The 18,552-nt window shown below is 40.8% G+C and overlaps 11 protein-coding genes across 11 annotated transcripts; 5 read left to right on the top strand and 6 right to left on the bottom strand.

Annotated features, from left to right (window-relative positions):
* Nucleotides 1-177: 177 nt before the first annotated feature.
* Nucleotides 178-1,863, top strand: PAS_chr4_0703 (Imidazole glycerol phosphate synthase (glutamine amidotransferase:cyclase); the record flags this gene model as incomplete). The annotated part of the gene is made up of 1 exon (XM_002494099.1): nt 178-1,863. The coding sequence occupies one exon, from the start codon at nt 178-180 to the stop codon at nt 1,861-1,863; it is 1,686 nt and encodes a 561-aa protein (XP_002494144.1).
* Nucleotides 1,864-1,920: 57 nt separating this feature from the next.
* PAS_chr4_0702 (Nucleotide exchange factor for Gsp1p, localizes to the nucleus) lies at nt 1,921-3,369 on the bottom strand (the record flags this gene model as incomplete). The annotated part of the gene is made up of 1 exon (XM_002494098.1): nt 1,921-3,369. The coding sequence occupies one exon, from the start codon at nt 3,367-3,369 to the stop codon at nt 1,921-1,923; it is 1,449 nt and encodes a 482-aa protein (XP_002494143.1).
* Nucleotides 3,370-3,622: 253 nt separating this feature from the next.
* On the top strand, nt 3,623-5,026 carry PAS_chr4_0701 (uncharacterized protein; the record flags this gene model as incomplete). Its single annotated transcript, XM_002494097.1, has 1 exon — nt 3,623-5,026. One exon carries the CDS (start codon nt 3,623-3,625, stop codon nt 5,024-5,026), a length of 1,404 nt encoding a protein of 467 aa, XP_002494142.1.
* A 37-nt stretch (nt 5,027-5,063) lies between these two features.
* Nucleotides 5,064-7,652, bottom strand: PAS_chr4_0700 (Phospholipase C; the record flags this gene model as incomplete). Its single annotated transcript, XM_002494096.1, has 1 exon — nt 5,064-7,652. The coding sequence occupies one exon, from the start codon at nt 7,650-7,652 to the stop codon at nt 5,064-5,066; it is 2,589 nt and encodes an 862-aa protein (XP_002494141.1).
* Nucleotides 7,653-7,981: 329 nt separating this feature from the next.
* PAS_chr4_0699 (Hypothetical protein) lies at nt 7,982-8,698 on the bottom strand (the record flags this gene model as incomplete). The annotated part of the gene is made up of 1 exon (XM_002494095.1): nt 7,982-8,698. One exon carries the CDS (start codon nt 8,696-8,698, stop codon nt 7,982-7,984), a length of 717 nt encoding a protein of 238 aa, XP_002494140.1.
* Nucleotides 8,699-9,576: 878 nt separating this feature from the next.
* PAS_chr4_0698 (Hypothetical protein) lies at nt 9,577-10,839 on the top strand (the record flags this gene model as incomplete). Its single annotated transcript, XM_002494094.1, has 1 exon — nt 9,577-10,839. One exon carries the CDS (start codon nt 9,577-9,579, stop codon nt 10,837-10,839), a length of 1,263 nt encoding a protein of 420 aa, XP_002494139.1.
* A 15-nt stretch (nt 10,840-10,854) lies between these two features.
* PAS_chr4_0697 (RNA polymerase III subunit C34) lies at nt 10,855-11,808 on the bottom strand (the record flags this gene model as incomplete). Its single annotated transcript, XM_002494093.1, has 1 exon — nt 10,855-11,808. One exon carries the CDS (start codon nt 11,806-11,808, stop codon nt 10,855-10,857), a length of 954 nt encoding a protein of 317 aa, XP_002494138.1.
* Nucleotides 11,809-12,058: 250 nt separating this feature from the next.
* PAS_chr4_0984 (uncharacterized protein) lies at nt 12,059-12,781 on the top strand (the record flags this gene model as incomplete). The annotated part of the gene is made up of 1 exon (XM_002494092.1): nt 12,059-12,781. The coding sequence occupies one exon, from the start codon at nt 12,059-12,061 to the stop codon at nt 12,779-12,781; it is 723 nt and encodes a 240-aa protein (XP_002494137.1).
* A 19-nt stretch (nt 12,782-12,800) lies between these two features.
* Nucleotides 12,801-13,232, bottom strand: PAS_chr4_0696 (Hypothetical protein; the record flags this gene model as incomplete). The annotated part of the gene is made up of 1 exon (XM_002494091.1): nt 12,801-13,232. The coding sequence occupies one exon, from the start codon at nt 13,230-13,232 to the stop codon at nt 12,801-12,803; it is 432 nt and encodes a 143-aa protein (XP_002494136.1).
* Nucleotides 13,233-13,374: 142 nt separating this feature from the next.
* PAS_chr4_0695 (Essential 70kDa subunit of the exocyst complex) lies at nt 13,375-15,240 on the top strand (the record flags this gene model as incomplete). The annotated part of the gene is made up of 1 exon (XM_002494090.1): nt 13,375-15,240. One exon carries the CDS (start codon nt 13,375-13,377, stop codon nt 15,238-15,240), a length of 1,866 nt encoding a protein of 621 aa, XP_002494135.1.
* Nucleotides 15,241-15,244: 4 nt separating this feature from the next.
* On the bottom strand, nt 15,245-18,109 carry PAS_chr4_0694 (Cytoplasmic protein of unknown function that interacts with the cyclin Pcl7p; the record flags this gene model as incomplete). The annotated part of the gene is made up of 1 exon (XM_002494089.1): nt 15,245-18,109. The coding sequence occupies one exon, from the start codon at nt 18,107-18,109 to the stop codon at nt 15,245-15,247; it is 2,865 nt and encodes a 954-aa protein (XP_002494134.1).
* Between the last annotated feature and the right edge of the window lie 443 nt (nt 18,110-18,552).

Raw genomic sequence — 18,552 nt, 5'->3', positions numbered from 1 at the left:
AAAGAGGTAAAAGTCCAACCGCAAGATAACAAAAATAATAACAGATGGGCTGGTACGGTCACGATAAGAAGAGGTTATGCGTGTCGTACTCATTTAAACGCGAACACGATGACTAACATCTGTAAATTTGCCAGATGAGGAATCTCTATTATTGGAGTAGCCTTTTCACTCATCGTCATGTCTAAAGAAGTAGTTTTCGTCATTGACGTCGAAAGCGGTAACCTTAGATCTCTGCAAAATGCTATAGAGTATCTTGGTTACGAGGTGGAGTTTATCCGAGACGCTGCTGATGAAAACTTGAAGACAGCGACGAAATTGTTTCTTCCTGGGGTTGGAAACTATGGACACTTTCTTAACCAGTTTTTAGCAAAAGGATTTCTAGAACCTTTGAAAAGGTATATAGATTCTGGAAGGCCTTTGATGGGAATATGTGTGGGTTTGCAAGCATTTTTTACTGGTTCCAGTGAATCTCCTGATACAGAAGGTTTGGGATATATTCCTTTACAACTGACTAAGTTCAATCCAAATGATTTGGGTGGTAAAAGCGTTCCACACATTGGTTGGAACAGTGTCCAAATTGATAGAAAGATTTTAGACAGTGGCAAGACACTTTATGGTATAAGTCCTCACTCCAAATACTACTTCGTCCACTCCTATGCTGCCATACTTAGCGAGCCTGAAAAACAGTCCCTAGAGGCTGATGGTTGGACTTTGTCCACCTCCAGATATGGTACAGAAGAGTTTGTATCGGCCATTGCTAAGGATAATCTATTTGCTACTCAATTTCATCCCGAGAAATCTGGAGCTGCCGGTCTTGCAGTTATTAATAGTTTTCTTAGAGGAGAGAAATTTTCCCCTTTGAGTGCTGCAGACTTGCAAGTGGATGATTCTATTGAAGTAACACCTACAGGACTGACAAGAAGAATTATTGCATGTCTTGATGTTCGTACCAATGACTCTGGTGATTTGGTCGTTACCAAAGGTGACCAGTACGATGTGAGAGAGAAAAGTGAAAGCGGAGATGTTCGTAATTTAGGAAAGCCAGTGGAAATGGCTGAAAAATATTATCAACAAGGCGCCGATGAAGTGACCTTCTTGAATATAACTTCGTTCAGAAACTCTCCCATCAAGGACGCTCCTATGCTGGAAGTTCTCAAAAGGGCAGCTGAAACTGTGTTTGTTCCTCTTACAGTCGGTGGTGGGATTAAAGATGTCGTTGATCCCGATGGAACCAAGGTTCCAGCATTGAAAGTCGCCACATTGTATTTCAGAGCTGGTGCTGATAAAGTTTCTATTGGAACTGATGCCGTGTTGGCTGCAGAGGAATTTTATAGGAACAACGAGAAGGGAACCGGCTTGACACCGATTGAAACTATCTCTGCTTCATATGGTGTTCAAGCTGTTGTCATTTCTGTGGACCCAAAAAGATTTTATGTCGCTGATCCCTCCAAGACACCATACAAGACGATAAAAACCAAATTTCCTGGACCTAACGGAGAGAACTATTGTTATTACAAGGTCACTAGTCAAGGTGGAAGAAATGTTCACGATTTGGGAGCTTGGGAACTCTGCTATGCTTGTGAAAAGCTGGGTGCAGGAGAAATTCTTTGCAACTGCATTGACAAAGACGGCTCCAACTCTGGTTATGATTTGGAATTAATAGATTACATCAAGTCTGCCACTAAATTACCAGTGATAGCGTCTTCTGGAGCAGGAAATCCATCCCACTTTGAGGAAGTGTTCAGGAAAACCGAGACTGACGCTGCTTTGGGAGCAGGAATGTTTCACAGAGGAGAATACACTGTCAAGGAAGTTAAAGATTTTTTAACCAAGAGAGGTCTCTTAGTTAGAACTGACAAATAGATTAATAAATTTCATTCATTATACAATCAAACTCTTATGAACTTTTCAATAAACTTTTTAAAGGGAGTCTTCAAATTTTTCAATCTCGTCAAGTCTTTTCTCAATTTCTTCTTCAGATGTCAACTTGACTCCACCACTGACACTGAATTGTCCACCTGCACCAATGATTTTGATGTCATGTTCCTTTGTTGCTGTATTCTCAATTCTGGTTGGTGTTTCCACATCTTCATCAACGGGACCTAAACCAACAGCATAAGTATCAGCAAACCCCCACGAGTAGACCACTCCTGATTCTGTGATTGCAAGAGAATGATGAGAACCAGCAGTTACTGCCTTTATCTTAGGAAGGGTGGTCAACTTTGTTGGAACAGGAACTGCACGAGTGTTTCCGTTGGCATCTTTGTAAGCATCCTCAGGAAGATTGTCTTTTTTGATACCAATCTCTTTCATATCATATCTGCCAAAAACATAAACCTCTCCTGATTTTGTTAATGCTAAAGAGTGATGCTCACCTCCAGTAATATAGACAACATCCTTTCCAGTCAATTCTTCAATTTCAGTTGGTTTTGCTATGACAGCACCATCTTCAATGTTAATTGGAACGCCACATTGTCCAAATTGGTTCAATCCCCAGGCGTAAACTTTGCCATTTTCGGAAATAGCAAAAGAGTGAAATTCTCCGGATCCTACAAACTTGATCTTCCGTAGCCCGAACTCTCTTGGCTCCAATGATTGCAATCTAGTTCTTTCTAGGATTCGGCGCCCTAATTGAAATTGCTGGCCGTTTCCCCAAGCATAAGGAATACCTTTGTTGTCCAACCCAATGATGTGATCCTTTCCCGAAGCTACTTGGACGATATTAACAAATCCTGGAATGTGTCTTGGAGTTTTCTGTATTCCTTCACTGTCTAAAAATCCCAGTAATCCTTCATTACATCTAAACGTACCCCAGGCCCATACTTCACCATTTTCCAATAGAACACCGCTCAGGTTATCAGTGGCAATCAATTGAACAATCTGATTGTCTGGCAATCCTTCAACCAAGCCTGGAGTGGATTCTAATTCGTTCAAATCACCATCTTCATCATCATCGTCTTCATCGTCCATGTCTCTTAGTTGTTCCTGTGCTTGGCTGGTGTCCCTTCCCAGTACTCCGCTGTCGTTTCCTCCCCAGGACCAGACCTGGTTCTTATAATCTAAAGCTAGAGTGTGCATTCCACCTACTGCAAAGTCAACAATTCCGACTTCGTCTTTCTTCAAAAGTGGATTCAATCTGGGTCGCTTGACCTCTTTTGTGCTTGCTGCTGGGCCTAACCCCAGTTCAGACATCGAGCCTGTACCAAAAACGAATAGATCTAACTTTTCAGTCTTAGCTTTGGGGAATTCGTTGATGGAAGGTAGTCTAGAAGCCCGTCTTGAAGCTAAGGTTGATGCAGCAGACTTTGCTCTCTTCACAGAAGGCCCATTGGGCTCGGTTTCTCCTCTCTTCCTTACTAAACGAGCCATTTTTCTTGTTATGGGTTCACAGTTTGTTTATGTCAGATCACAACGTGATGAGATCGGGAAGGTTGACATTAAAAAGGTAGTGTATAGAACCAGAAAACGGGCCTCAGAAGTGTCCGCCAGAAGGAACTATGGCAAAGTCCTTGTAACGTAACCTTTCTAGGCGGAATCGCGGCAACAGAAATTTTCACTTCATTGTACTAATAATTTTTCTTTATGGTTTGAATTTCTTTTTATTGCATCCTTTAGTTCAGATATGGGTAAACTAACAACCAGTGAAACCAAGGTAAAGGAGCACCATAAACCACTTTACAAGGATATAGTCCATGGAGCTGGTAGGTTCAAGACTGCTTCCCAGAATTCTGGAAGAGATTCTACTTCAGAGCAGAAGGATGGAGAGGATCAAGATACCATCATTGACTCCAAGGCAACTAGAAAGATTTTACAATTAGCCAAAGATCAACAAGAAGAAATAGAGTCAGAGGAAAATCGGTTTGGCAAAAGGGTGGATGATCCATTCGTGAAGTTTCAAGTTCGTCAACAACAAGATGAAGATGAGGACGATTTTACGGAAGAGTACGATGAAATGAAGGCCTTTGAAGGGTCTGATGGTGAAGAGTATGATGGCGAATTTGAGGGTGAAGAAGAATACGTTAATGAAGAAGATGCCAAACTATTTCAGTCTTATTTCAAGTCTGAACAGTCTTTTCCTGAAGGAAGTTTCAATCTAGCCGATAAGGTGATGGCTAAGATTGAGCAATTACAAGCAGAAGCAGAGAGGAAAAATGAAAAGCCGGTAGATGCAGTATTGCTCCCTCCAAAGGTCATTCAAGCATATCAAACTATAGGAACTCTTTTGACCACTTGGACGCATGGTAGGCTTCCAAAACTATTCAAAGTTATTCCCACGCTAAAACGTTGGGAAGATGTCCTTTATGTAACAAATCCAGATGCGTGGACCCCCAACGTGTGTTTCGAAGCCACCAAACTGTTTGTATCCAATTTTGGTTCCAAAGATGCTACAAAATTTGTCCATATGGTTCTATTAGAGAGATTCAGAGCCAGCATAGAGGACTCCGACGACCACAAGTTAAACTACCATTTGTACAGGTCTCTAAAAAAATCACTCTATAAACCAGCTGCCTTTTTCAAAGGATTTCTTTTTCCATTGGTAGAGGAAAGATGTAGCGTCAGAGAGGCAATCATTGCAGGCTCCATTCTGGCAAAAGTTTCCATTCCAGCATTGCATTCGGCTGCTGCTCTTTCTTGGTTAACGGAACAAGATTTCCAACCAGCTACGACAGTTTTTATCAGAATTTTACTAGAGAAGAAATATGCATTGCCCTATCAAACTGTTGACAACTTGGTCTTCTACTTTATGAGATTCAGAGTTATCAATGGACAAGTTGCAGACAGTGTGAAGAACTACTATGATCCAGCAAATAAACCCTCTGAGATACCTCCAATGCCACTAGTGTGGCATAAGGCGTTCCTTGCTTTCGCCCAACACTACAAGAATGATATCACTGACGATCAGCGTGATTTCTTATTAGAGACAATTAGAACCAGAGGACACAGAGATATAGGTCCTGAAATCAGAAGGGAACTGTTGGCTGGTGTGCCAAGGACGGAGAACACAGATGAGAGAATGGAATTGTAGAATAAGACACAATCAGTAACTAAGTAAGCTATATACATTAATCGGTAATTATTCTCTCTTCAGTAATATCAAATTTGACAAATAAAGTAGCACACAGACTCTCTTCGCCTTGCGCATCCACTAAACGTAGATATCTGTAGCCATTTTTCACATAAGCCAATCTTGCACACCAGGAAGATATTAACTCCGAATTGTCGTTACTATCGTTGTTGTTGTTGTTATTATTTTCGTTATCGTCATTGCCATCATAAGTTGAACTACCGGTGTCATTTTTCACTAAGAGCCTAATGAAATTCAAATTGTTCTGATTTGTTTTGAAGGACACGTTGAAGTTCTCGTCCCAAGAGGGATTGAAACCATTGTTTTGAACCGTTTTTGTTCTCAAGATTTTGCCTTGATCTTTGCAAGACAGATTACATCCATGAATTTCAAATTCAACGAACGGGTTGATTGGTTGCTTCTTGAAATTGCTAAGAGAAAGTTGTCTGGCCGTAATAACTTGAACATTAACATTGATCAACTTGCAATAGGCTTGATTTTTCAGCAAATCAACCTTCTTGTTAGATGTAATGGTGATATTTCTGAGGTTTGAGGGCTTCAGCACATACCCCTGCAAGGGGCTGTTAAATGGTTGATCAAATAAAGCCTCGTTGAGTTGCTGCCCTAAATCAAACGTCTGCCAGTTTGTAGCAACCATTGGTACTCCTATCTCCCAAAATGGCAACGGATTGAAGTTGGTTGACGAATAACGGAATCTAGCAGGATATGCTCTCATTAGATATCGTTTATTATGTTTCAAAAGGGCAATTATTTTGGTTTCTTCCTTCATAAACCTTTTCAGTTTGGACTCACTAAAGGAAAAAACGTGGTTGAATGATTTGGATTCAGGTAAAGAAAAGTTTCTGAACTTTATTCCCGACAAATAAATTCCAAGAAAACTTAACTCAGGGTGAATCTTTTCTTTGGAAATCTTCTTAATAGGGAGCTTGCTAGAATTCTTTGTTTCATCTTCACTCAATCCGGATACGCTTGTTCCAAAACTACTACTTAAACTGGTACTGGTATTGTTTGCAGCTCCGGACTTGCTCACTGTTTTAGTCTTTTTCACTTTAATTAAAACCCGATGCATGAGCTCTAGCGGGCTCGGTAAAAATGATTCGTTTCCCATGATAGGTTCCTTTACTAATGCAGTCCCAAAAGTTTCTAAAATTAGCCTCTTTACTGTCAATTGGTTCTCTAGGTTGCAATGAATTTCCAAGGAGAGGATTAAAGGTAAAGATGATCTAATAAATGCATTTTTTTTGATGGTTTTCAATACCTGTTTGAGATCAACGGCACTTGTGAAGGATCTACCATGTTTCACCACTGGTCTCATAGAATCGTTCGTCTCATCATGCAAAGGAGGAGAAATCTCCTCCAAATTGGTGGTAATACTCCCATCCCATATGTCAATTTCAATGCACCTGCAGCCTTTTTGTAGGGCTTTCACATAGCCTTCCACAGAAGATATACCTACAATTTGTCTTCCCAGCAAATAGGTATTGTGAGATGAGGATATGAAATATTCATTAAGAGGACGTGTGAGGTCTTCTTCACTTTGAATGTTCTTGATGGGTTGTAAGTAGTCAGAAAGAAAAAACTTTGTGAACTCGCTCAAAGGTATTTGAGCGTTTGCAATTGCAAGAGAGGTGAAGCAAGTTAAAATCTCTTTATCGGACATTGTTTCCTCCTGTATATCCCTCAAAAAGATCGTGAATGTTGGTAAAGTAATATTATTTTGATTTTGGTTGCTCTCGTGAGAGGTCAGATAATAAAATAGTTGGGTGACCTCTTTTCTCTCTTGGAGCAGGCTAATGAAAGTTTTGAATTGGTCAAAGGTCAAAGCACAATCGGTGGGGTTGACGGTATCGAACAAAGATTTGATATAGTCTGACTCTGTACACATGTCATAATGATTGATCAATCCCGAGATTCCCTCAAGTGTGACCACTCCATTGGAGCTAATGTTATTCCAACAGTAGTCTGCCACCATCATGAGGTCCTGAGTTTTCCTCAATGTGTCGTTAAAAGCTACCATATTCGTCAGAGTTTCAACCACCAGTGAATACGATTCTTCTGAGCCGGCAATCAAATGAAGTGTCTTGATATTATTATGCTTGTGTTTCTTTGCAGGAATGTAAATGATTGAAATCCAGAATTTAGTTAATGATCGAGGAACTTGTAGCTCTTCAATATAGTTCCAAGCTTGGTGCTGTTGTCTTATCTGTTTAATCTTGCTGATCTTTATGGACGAAGAAGCTTTGCTATCCCAAACAAGTAGTCCATTATCAAAATCTATTCTGAATGATTTATTAACTTTTTTCTTGTGTGTCACTCTGACTAGGGGAACTCCCGGAGATATAAATTCTGGGGGTATGGTCTTCTTGTCAATCGGATGTGAAGGAAAGTGTTCTTTGTTGGATTGGGGCAGGTCAAAAGTTCTGTGTTTCTCTTTACCGATCAAACTCTTTCCTTTGACCAGCAGGGACTTGATGATGTTTCGGTCATTGGGGTTGCTGTAACTGGGGAGTGTGTCAGAACTTGAGTCAATGTTTCTGAGGGAGGACAGCCTTGAAGACAAGTCCATAACTAAGTACCTTTCTTTCTAAGGAAAGGAAGAGAGGAGTAAGAGTTGAATAGGGGATGGGCCGGAGAGCAGGCCGATATTACTTAGGACAGACGGCAATAGGTAGGCGCGCCTGAAAATAAAGCCGATAAAGAGACTGGTAGAGTGATAGCTTAGTAGCTTAGTAAGAGCAGCTGTGTCGTAAAGAGTTCAACGATCTCAAAACTCAACAGTACGGTAGAATGGGATATTTATGGAGTTTTCAATCGTATAAAAGCGTAAATATGCGAGACCAACCAGAATAAATTGGCCAAGAAGGAGAATAGTCATCTGTTTTTTTCTTGTGAATGCTAAAAGTTGTCATAATGCAAAGAGATGGGCTTGGGAAGCAATGTGTTCAAGTCTCGACAATCGTCTGTAAAATCCAATCGTTTTGGACCTTTTTGCTTGTTGTTTAAACTGGATACATACTTGATAACACGGTTCCTCTTTGGTGGAGTTATGAAGGATGGAATGTAAAGTTTTTTGGATTTGTTTTCCGTAGAAATCATCCATGTGGTGGTTAAGGGCGTCTTAGGCCTCAAGACGCTAATTGATGACTTATCATCAGCGTTATGCAGATTCATGAACCCAGGAAATTGGTAAATCGACAGGTCACTCAATGGAGATCTCTGGGAAGATAATACCGCAGGCTGGGTTATTTCTTTCTTTTGCGTTGTTCCCGCGTTTTCTTTATCACTATCATCTACTGATGCTAACTCATTCTGCTGGGTATATTGAAGAGTGTCTCTATAGTAGCAATCATCCTGATAGATTGTGAATGAAGGAGATCTTTTACGAATTTCGTTACGACTGCTCTTGAGCAACTCACTGGGATCAGTTTGTTGAAGTGTGCTTGAGGGCATAAGTATCTCTTTTGTCGGAGATGCTGAAAGAGATGGAGTATTTGACCTTGACCTTGTTCCGGAAGGAGTTACTGATCCAAAAAGCTTGGTGGGAGAGTTTGATCTTGATCTTGATCGTGACCTACTATTGGGGTTTTGAAGTTTCAAAACTTGCCTGCTCATATCCTGTTATACTCCTGAGGGCTTGCGATATGGGGACCACTAGTTATTTATACTCTTGACAGAGGTTGAACGGAAGGGTTGTTTACTAGAAGAAAGGAGTCATCCCAGACTGGTCGCGTTTACACCAATGTTTTTGTTAGAATCCGCGTCCGCGATGCCAGATGGAAGTTATAAGCTTTGCGAACGGCTTACAAAGACGAAGTTTTCTCGTGCCCTTCATCCGACATCCAGCCTCATGGGTTGATTCATGATTTTGCTATCGAACCGATGTGCAACAAAGGCAACAAGATTTGATCTATTTTCTCCACTATCCCCACTCCCCCCACATGATTAGGAACCATCAAACGTTGATTACTCACTTTGAATAGCCTTCTTCCTTCAAAAGTGTGGGGGTAGCATACTTATAGCCTGAAAAAAGTCTCGCGATACGGGAGAGAGTAAGGTGGATGGGTGGGTAGATGGGTAGAAGGAAAACTGGTGGGGGTGGGAACCGACAAAATTCTAGACTGGCCGAACACCTAGGCAAGTTACCAGAGTTCTAGCTGATAATAATGTGATACTCTATCCTAGACCGTTGGAGTCTCTCCAATATACCCTAGAACGGGCCAGGCCCCCCTAGCGTGGCTTTTTCCTCCGGTCTTAATAATCCCGTTCTAGACCAATTGGAAATTGTCATCGAGCGAACGGCGTATTGATAAGCAGACAGAGGCCAGACATGTGTGCGGCTCACCTTCCACGTCTGATGACACAAAGATAAATCGAATATAACATAACGGCTATGGCTCCACTTGTTCGAAAGTTCTTTATCAAATAAGTTGGCCAAACCTTTTCCCAAATTTACTGTATTCTGCTATTGTGGTCTTTTCTTTACTAAGAGAATGAGAACTTGTAGCTTTACGAAGTACTTGTCAAGATCCAGATCCGTTTCACGGTCTTCTGATCCAACGGATAATACCTTGTCGGGAGACATCAAGTTATTAGACAACGTTGTTTATTTCAAAGGACTCAATAACCATGAGAGTATAACTAGTAATACCATTCCTGTCGTGAGGGGATCATTGCAGTTGAGCCGAAACTGCATGAATCCAGATGTCATCCCTTTTATTAAAACGATCAGCATAGACCTCAAAGGAGTTGAAACCTCTATCAAAAATATACCCGCCGCTTGCGGATACAAATCAGAAACATCAAAGAAAATCTTAGTCAAACAAACATATTCATGGAAAGTATATGCTCCAATATCTGACACAAAAGAAGTGTATCCATTTCAGTTTATTCTCTCCAATGAGCTGGTAGAATCGTTCAAGCTTAACAGAGTAGGCTCTATGTTTTACTACGTAGAGGCAGCTGTGGATTACTTTTCCTGTAGCTCTGATGGCGGTTGCGCAATTACTCAATTTCATCCCCCTATAAGGGAAATAAAGGCCATCAGATGTCCTTTGGATAATTCCAACTTGGCAAGTGAAACAGCTTTAGTGGAGGGTTGCTGGCGGTCTCTGCTGAATTATGAAGTCTCTCTGAGTAAAAAATTATTAACTACTTCTGCTGACGATTCATTTAATGTAAGTGTTTCCTTAAAGAACTTACATCCTGATGTTTATCCTCCGCCTTTCAGAATATTAGGATACAAATGCTGGTTAATTCAGAGGGTAACGGTCCCTGAGGGCCACACTGCCAACAGATGTCTATTAGAAGCTTCATCGGAGTCCTTTTCAGAACTTGAATTGGAGCTCTCTCTGCACAATTTTAGATCCCAGCTAACTCCATGCATAACCACACCCACAATGACCATCTCGCACACGCTTAAAATCAGCATAATACTCCAAGAACTGCCCAATCTCATAAATAATACTTGCAAAGCTTCTAACAAGATAGAAGTTGCTTTAAATTGCCCTGTTATATTACTAGACGAGCTATCCCTATTAGGTTGTCTCCCTCCACCAAATTATGAGAATCCTTCTTGCGCGGAATCGATTGTCCCATCATTAGACAGCGATAGCATTTCCCTGTCTTCTGAGGAAGAAGATCAACAGATATCATCTGATCTTGATTCTCTTCAGTTGAATTTCGGAAAAGATCAGGTATTGCACAACTTTTTAATGTACACCACAAAAGAACCCCCGCCATTGTATACTATATAATCATCATAGACCTAATTACTGATTCAAATATGCATCCAAATAGTAGTTCTGATCTGGGTTTTCAATGTCGATAGCGTTAACAACTTTGTGGTTGTCATAAAAGGTGAATATAGGGGCAACATCTCCCTCTGGTTCATCCAACTTCACTGCTTCTTCAACGCTGTGCCATGTCACTTTGTAACTATCCACTTTACCAAACTTTTCCAACTTTTCTATCTTTTCTTCGTAGCATAATACATCACAAAGTGACCTAACATCATCGTCTGTGAGTTCAATGTTCGTAATACCGGATCCACGGATAAATTTGTTAATCTGAGCTACATCGGGTGCATTATTCAAACCAACACTAAATTCATACAACTGAGCTTTATTGCCCTCAGTACCAAATAAATTAGGATACGTCTTATTAGCAATAAACCGCCATATTATAATCAACAAACTGTCTATGAATTCTGTGTCTAGCTCACTATCAGTGAACCAAGGTCCGCCTGTGACTTCAATAGATGGGGTAAGATGGTATAACATATAGATTTTTCTGGTGGGATGCTTCACAGACTTTACGGACTTAATAAAGCTCTGATTTTCTAATGATTTCAAGCATCTTAGTACTATGTGTTGATGTAAATTTGTTTTGGCTTTGATTGTCTTCGTCCAGATTCCTTCCCTCCCTGAACCTTCGATATAGGAGTAAATCATGGCTTCATCTTGAGACATATTTGAGATCTTACTAGCCTGTTTCAAATCTACTCCACTGAATTTTAGGGTAGTTCCCTGTTGGCTCAAATTGATGAGTTGGCGGTTAAGAAGTTCTTGGATGTGTTTCATCAGATCAGCTACAGATTCGATCTTATCTTCGCCCAGATCCTTTCCTTTGAAATGTTCAAGGATTTCTTCCTGGGCCAAAGATGATCCCTGATTAGCAATCAGCAAATTGTGTATTTCCTTGGCAGCATTGCTGAGTCCGCTCATTCTGTGAGGAATAGGAATAGAGGGATGGAATGTCTGATTTATTTAGGTTCTGGAGATTTTTTTTTTAGCACGATTTTCTCGATGCATGGCTATTAGCCATCCAGCATCTACTTGCTCATCTCGCAATATTGCCTTCTAATCTAAATATGAAGATACGGAGAAAGAATAGATGACGGGAACACAGATCCAAAGAGTTGGAGTGGAACCTCTTTGCTAATACGTGTCTTCAGCGGCTTTGTTAAATAGTCTGATGTTTGGGCTATTCCCGTCCCTCTCAGCTTTCCGCGATCTCTCCCATCTCATCCTTTCTCATCACCAGAAAGCCAATGATACCAAGGAGAAGACGGCCTATAAGGGTGATCGTAGAGGATGGAGAGCCCCCAAAAGAAGTAAGGGATTACAAACCCCCGAAACCCCCATTAGAAAGAAGTTAAAAGTAAACCTCTCAATACCTGACGAGGACATTGAGGACGATGACAACCAGCCAAAGTATCCACTATCACAGAAAGACCGACTTGAATCATACTATAAAACTCTGGACATTCCAAAACCACCTGAAATAACCAATAGAACTCTGGAAGCAATTAGTAATTCTAAACAGAGTGAGGATTTTGTTTCCTTCGACGCGGGAGCAACATCGCCTACAATCGAAAGGGATAGTGAACAAGATTTTGAAGCTTACAAAAACGAGGTGCAAGACACCCTGTACGAAATAGATATAGACTCTGACATTGAAGAGCCGATACTAAAGAACGATTACGGGAATGAAAGTGCTAATGTTGAGATTAAAAAAATACTAAAAAGGTACCATGATATAATTAAATCCCCTGTCGATATATCTCAAATGTACAAGATCAATTCACACGTCCTGCTAAAGAAACAAGAATATATAAAAGACACCGAAGAGGAGATCAAGAGGCTGAAAAATGAATTCAATGCAATTGTGGATGGCCTTCAATCCGGGGACTTTTGATAAACTCGCCCACCCTGCATCACTTGGCCTCTAAATGTGCCCTTAAATTATCTAATTCATTCAACACATCACTAACCTTCAACTCCCAGTCAATTTTAGCTTCCACTTTTTCATGTTCGAAATTGACTACTCCTGCAATTTGATCAATAGAGCCCTTGATCTTTTTGTTAATAATGGCTTTAATCAAAAACTTTTCCATCAACTTTTCCACGTTATCAACCTGGTATTTAAGTAGTAACTCGCTGATATGGGGTAATGCATTCAATTCCAATATGAGTGGAATCTTGGACATTTCAATACATGTAAAAGTTGTGGATAGTTTTGAAAGATTATGTAATATTATCAATTCCAATGTATCAGTAACTTGGCTCTGGTCATCGTTCCGTATTACTAACTCTACCTGCTCATTCGAAATTACCTTTCCGGAAGGGATTCCTAATTGATGGGCCATGAAACGCAGTGAAGGGGACGCTGATTTGGATGTATCGGTCTCCAAACACTTTGAAAGCTCGCGGGTCCTCCTGAGGTCTCCTATCCCTACTGGCAATTGTCGCACGTAAATCAACAACATTTCCTTCCACCCACAGTGGACTATGCAACGAATCCCAATTGATTTGGATGAAGCTGAATCAACTGTTCTTGATGATAGTCTGAACAAGACGAATACCATTTCGGTTGCTATTAGTAAGAAATTGAATGATATATCGTACAAGAGCACCTTGAGCGCCAAAAAGTTGAAACCTTTAATCAGTGATATTGATGCACTCAAAATCTATAATGACAATATTGATAACATGATGCTGATTCTACGAGATGTTAAAGACTATGCTAAAGAGGCATCTCAATATCAGACAACTCTAAATAGGATTGGGTCTATTGACAACGCTAACGATTGCAAGAAATACATTTCATCGATTGATCAAGCAAGAAGCACTTTAAACAATCAAGACCAATCCCAAGAAGGAGGGATATTTAAAGGAGTGAATTCCAGTTTGATAAGATCAATAAATGATGCAGAACTACACCTAATAACGACGTTCCGTAATTTGTTGATTGAAAACTCCAAACCATTTGATCCGCAAATGTTTATGACTAAACGTGAAGCATTCCCCTTTTTTGAAGAAGAAACCGTAGGCATTCTACGCCTGATTTTTGCATATTTTGAAAGGAGAAATCAAGACGCAAAGTTAGTAAGAGTGGTCGTGGAACAGAGGTTTAGGTTGGTCTACGAATCGATGGAGAGGTTGGAAATGTTCGTGAAACCTACTCTGAATTCCAAAACGTACGAAAAAAATTCCAATGGTGTTAGTAACTATTCTGAGGCATTTATTTCGTTTATTACGAATGAAAATGCATTCTATGAAGAGCTGTTTGAATCCAGCAGGAACAAAAGCCAATTGATTAGTGATACCTTAGTTGCAGTTTTTGAAAAGTTGATTGACAACTTTATTAGGCTGATAAAGGAACTGACGGATTTTATCGAAACCCATTTGGACACGCACGGCTTTCTGTCCTTCGAAGTCATTGAATCATGCCAGAATGTTCGAAAATATTGCCACGATTACGATTTAGACTCATGCATTTCAAGTCAAGCAGAACAAATGCTCAACTTAATTAAAAACCAACCGATTAAAGTTTTTTCTAACATTCTGCGAGACATCGATAATGGATATTTGCACCTTTCATCATTGCCAACAGATCCAACAACTATTGTAAGACCAATATCTGAACTCACTAATAAACTGAAACGTATCAATGACAACAAAGAGTCGTGCTGGCTTGTAATGCAAGATATAGGCCCTAAGAACTGGCTTCCCTTGAATACTGCCAATACTCCAGAATGGAGAAAGGACAATATCTATTTGAAAGAAAATTTGGAACCCTCGAAGGATAGCAAGCTGAATCTTGCAAAGTTTGTTTGTCACTGCATAGAGTGTGCTATCATTAATCTTCACATAAAGGGTAAGGAATTGAAGTACAACGGTCTCGGTGTACTGGTATACAGTAACTTCTATTTCTTAGAAGAGTTCATCCATAGATCCAATATAGAGAGGATTTTAGGGTCGTATGGCGAAACAAGATTGCAGAAACTGGAAAAGAAGAACAGTATAATTGTGACTAACGACTGGATGACCGTTACTCAGCCTTTAATTGATCAGACGATTATTACAGGTACGCAAATGCAAGATAATTTGTCCACTTCAAAAGGCAGAGACGCTATAAAAGAAAGATTTAAGACATTCAACCAGGAATTTGAAAAGATTGTTCAACGGTACAAAAATTACAACATCACTGATCCTACATTGAAGAAGAAGCTACTTTCTTCTATTGTTGCTATGGCCCCATTATATTACAGATTCTATGATAAATATAATGTGCCCCAGTTCTTGAAGCACGGAGGAAGCAAAGTCATCAAGTACGACAAGAGCGGTTTTGATAGAATGCTAGATTCCATTTAAAGCTTTATTGTTTTGTCGTTTCATCACTATTTTCGGATCCAAAAGAGTTGGCATCGTCTGCACTGGCTTTTTCAAAACCAGAGTGAATTCTGGGAGCCACTCCGGTACTCGCCTTTCTATTGTACAAGGAATTTGATCCACTTTGGACAGTACCCGGTAAATTATTCGACCAAGATGGGGTATCTTCATTGGCATAGCTATGCCAGAAACCCTCCTCTTTGGGGTTTAGAAGAGTGCTGGTATCAAATGACTGGAGCGAGTTTGACAAAGCGTTGTGAAGATTATCTTCTGATTTCAAAAATGGTTCGGATGGAATGATAGTGCTTTCTGAAACATTGGCTGCAGAAGAGTTATGAAGTAATGGAAGAGACGAAACTGGGTCTGCCGCTTGGGTAGTGGCTGACTGATATATAGAAGGGCTATTAATTGGGGACGAAGTGGTTGACCCATTTTTGTCATCGCCTATAGTTGAAGAGGACCCAGTTCTTGGTCTGTACATACTAAAATCTTTGACAACTGCATCTGCAGAGTCATTTTCTTTACCAGAAAACTCTGAGACGGAAACCAGAGAAGCTGTGTAGGATTCCCTTCTTGGATCGTCAAATGGAGGCTGAGGAGCAGTAGCGGGCATAGTGGCAATTTCTTCCTCAGGAGTGTCTTCTTTCGGGATATTATTCCCCTTGAGGAGGAGTGAGTCCAGGTTGTTATCAATGAGGCTGTTACTTTTTGAGGGCTTCAGCGATGGTCTTCGGTTTCTTCTTCCCCTCTCCTCAGTCAAAGCAGCATTCAAAGTAGAAAGAGAACTGGTTGATAAATGGCTATTAGGAGTGGCAATGCCTCCACGCACACGACTAGCAGATCTTGAGTTTGTTCTAGAAGGCGGTCTCGATGCCGGTCTGGATGCCGGTCTGGATGTTGATGTAGATACAGGCCTAGACGCAGACCTAGAATTCTGAGCAGAATTTGAGCCTCTGGCAGGAGATACTGCTCTCATAATTGAGTCTGGAAGATTGGGGGACAGCCCTTGGAACTTGAAACTAACACCCATATCCACTTCCTCCAAAACTCTTGAAATCGAGTGACGATGATCCTTATCAACCAGGCTATCATAGCTAGGAGGTAATTCCGCCTCGTATGATGTATTTTCCATGACGCTCTCAAACGAGGGGGGGTTCTTGGTCGATGTGGGCCGGGTCGGACATGGGGCTGACCGCACAGGAGAAAGAACAGGTGAATGCTCGGGTGAATATGGTTGAGCTTGAGGAGAACTTAAAACATCAGGATTGGCGGAAGCATCAGGCTTATACAAGTTATTCTCGAGATGCTGGTGAACTGTCTTGTACCGAATACCCGGAAATAGTATTGTTCCAACCTGTGAATCAATTGCAATTACCTCTGGTGATAAAGGAGGTGATATAGACATATTGTGGGGGACATGAGGGGAAGCGGTTGACATCAGACTTTCTGTATAAGCAGGCAACAACGTGTTGGCATGGACAGCCAATTCTGATAGAAATTGAACCGGAGAATCGATGGAAATCTCAAAATGTTTTCTCTTATCTGGGTTGTCCGGTTGAGGATCGCTTCTTGAGACACGAAGGCAAACTTTCAACCAATGGTTACTTCTAATATTTTGGTACGACGTGTCAGGATGAAGTGTGTTGTGTTCCCCAATTTTCTTCGGTACATAAACCTCAAATTCAAATTCTTTCATGCCAATCATTCCGTTTGCATCCTCCAAAAGATTGGTTTGGCCATTGGGTGCTTTATATTCCATCAGTAGATATTTCTTGGTAGGTTCCATACGGTGGACTTTCTTGCTATGGCAGTAGTATTCCATGTTCTCTGTGGCGAAAACTCTAAGCCGGTGCAGTTGAATTTTTGTCATTGGAACGAGTCTAAAAGATATCGGCATATAGGTGTTAAGAGGAATCATCTTGGAACCGATCACCACTTCGTACGCAAGCTCGTCCTCCCACGTTTTATTGACTACTATGGGTTCATTTTCTTCAACGCTTTCCTCGCATATTGTTCTAACAATATTCACAGGTATTTCGGCATGGAGATTTGTCTTGAAAGTTCCTAGACGTTCAACGGCAGCCGTTAAAGTGTAGGTAACTTTACCAAAAGTTTCATTTATAGTCTCCGGAAGACATGCAGGTATAGGAAGCTCAAAATTGTAGATGTAATCCCCTGCTGGAAATTTCCCATGTGAGTCTTGTAATGATGACTCGTCTAAGGACTTGAAGGCTCTTAAATCTGTAGTGGAATCGTTCAAATGTTTCAGGAAACCGGATCCTTGTCTAGACATTGGGGATGGGGAGGAAGGCCTCTTAATACCGGACGGAGACGCAGCTCGTTTCAATCGGTCGGTCATCCCTTTGGGAGACTGACGAATAGAGGATGAATCATCATCCAAACTTAATGAGGTGATATGATCAATTGAGTCATTTGGTTTCTTGTAGAGGTCAGCTCCGTTGATAGAATCCTCACTAGCAGGGAATGACTGGGAATAGCTGTAGAATAACCACTGATGCTGGGTTATTTCCACCTTTTCAAAAAAGTCTAGCTTCTTTGGAGGTATTCCCTCTGGCCATTCTGTTCTGGATTTTCCATTGAATTTAAGGCTAATGGTTTTAATTTTGACAGGTTTAGAGATTCGCAAAAACAAGGATCCTCTTAGCATGGAAGCGGGTTTGTTTGCGAATTCCTCTTCGGTGAAGCCTTGAACAAAGATGTTCTTTTCGGCCAAAACCATGTATAACTTCACAGAAGCACTTTCAGCATTTGGCTTGGGAGGTAACTTTATCACAGTGTCCCTTGAAAGACTTTGCACTGGAAATAATGGTGAATTGATTGGCTTGGGCATTACCGACGGAGTCAGAGGATTTGGCAGGAAACTACGAAAGAGACTGCCGCAACGTGTATTCTAGACCAAAAAAATGCTTAAATCCACGAAGGGGTGAGTACCTATGCTTCTTGAAAGTTAAAAGGTTAAGTTTATCTTATCGAGGGATTTGTTCTGCTACCTGGGCGGATGCGCGCCATACTAAGATGGCATTATGACATCAAATTAGGGAGATACGAGATATCTGTCTGGCGGGAAGATAAACGAGCTGTCCACATCCTATGGATTATGGGGCCAAATGAGACTGGGAAAATTGTCATTTTTGATTTAGGAAGGATGCAAGTAACCTACTGTGGATAGGAGAGCAGCTCACAGTACCCGTAGGCCTCATTGCTAGTCATTGTTCATACGAGTGGCTCGCATTCTCTTTCCCTACCAGAAGTTCCTTCGTAATGACTCATTTC

This window comes from Komagataella phaffii, chromosome 4, assembly GCF_000027005.1.
Source record: "Komagataella phaffii GS115 chromosome 4, complete sequence".
Lineage (NCBI taxonomy): Eukaryota > Fungi > Ascomycota > Pichiomycetes > Pichiales > Pichiaceae > Komagataella > Komagataella phaffii.
Note: the sequence above shows the minus strand (reverse complement) of the source record. Positions and strands in the feature narration are given on the sequence as shown.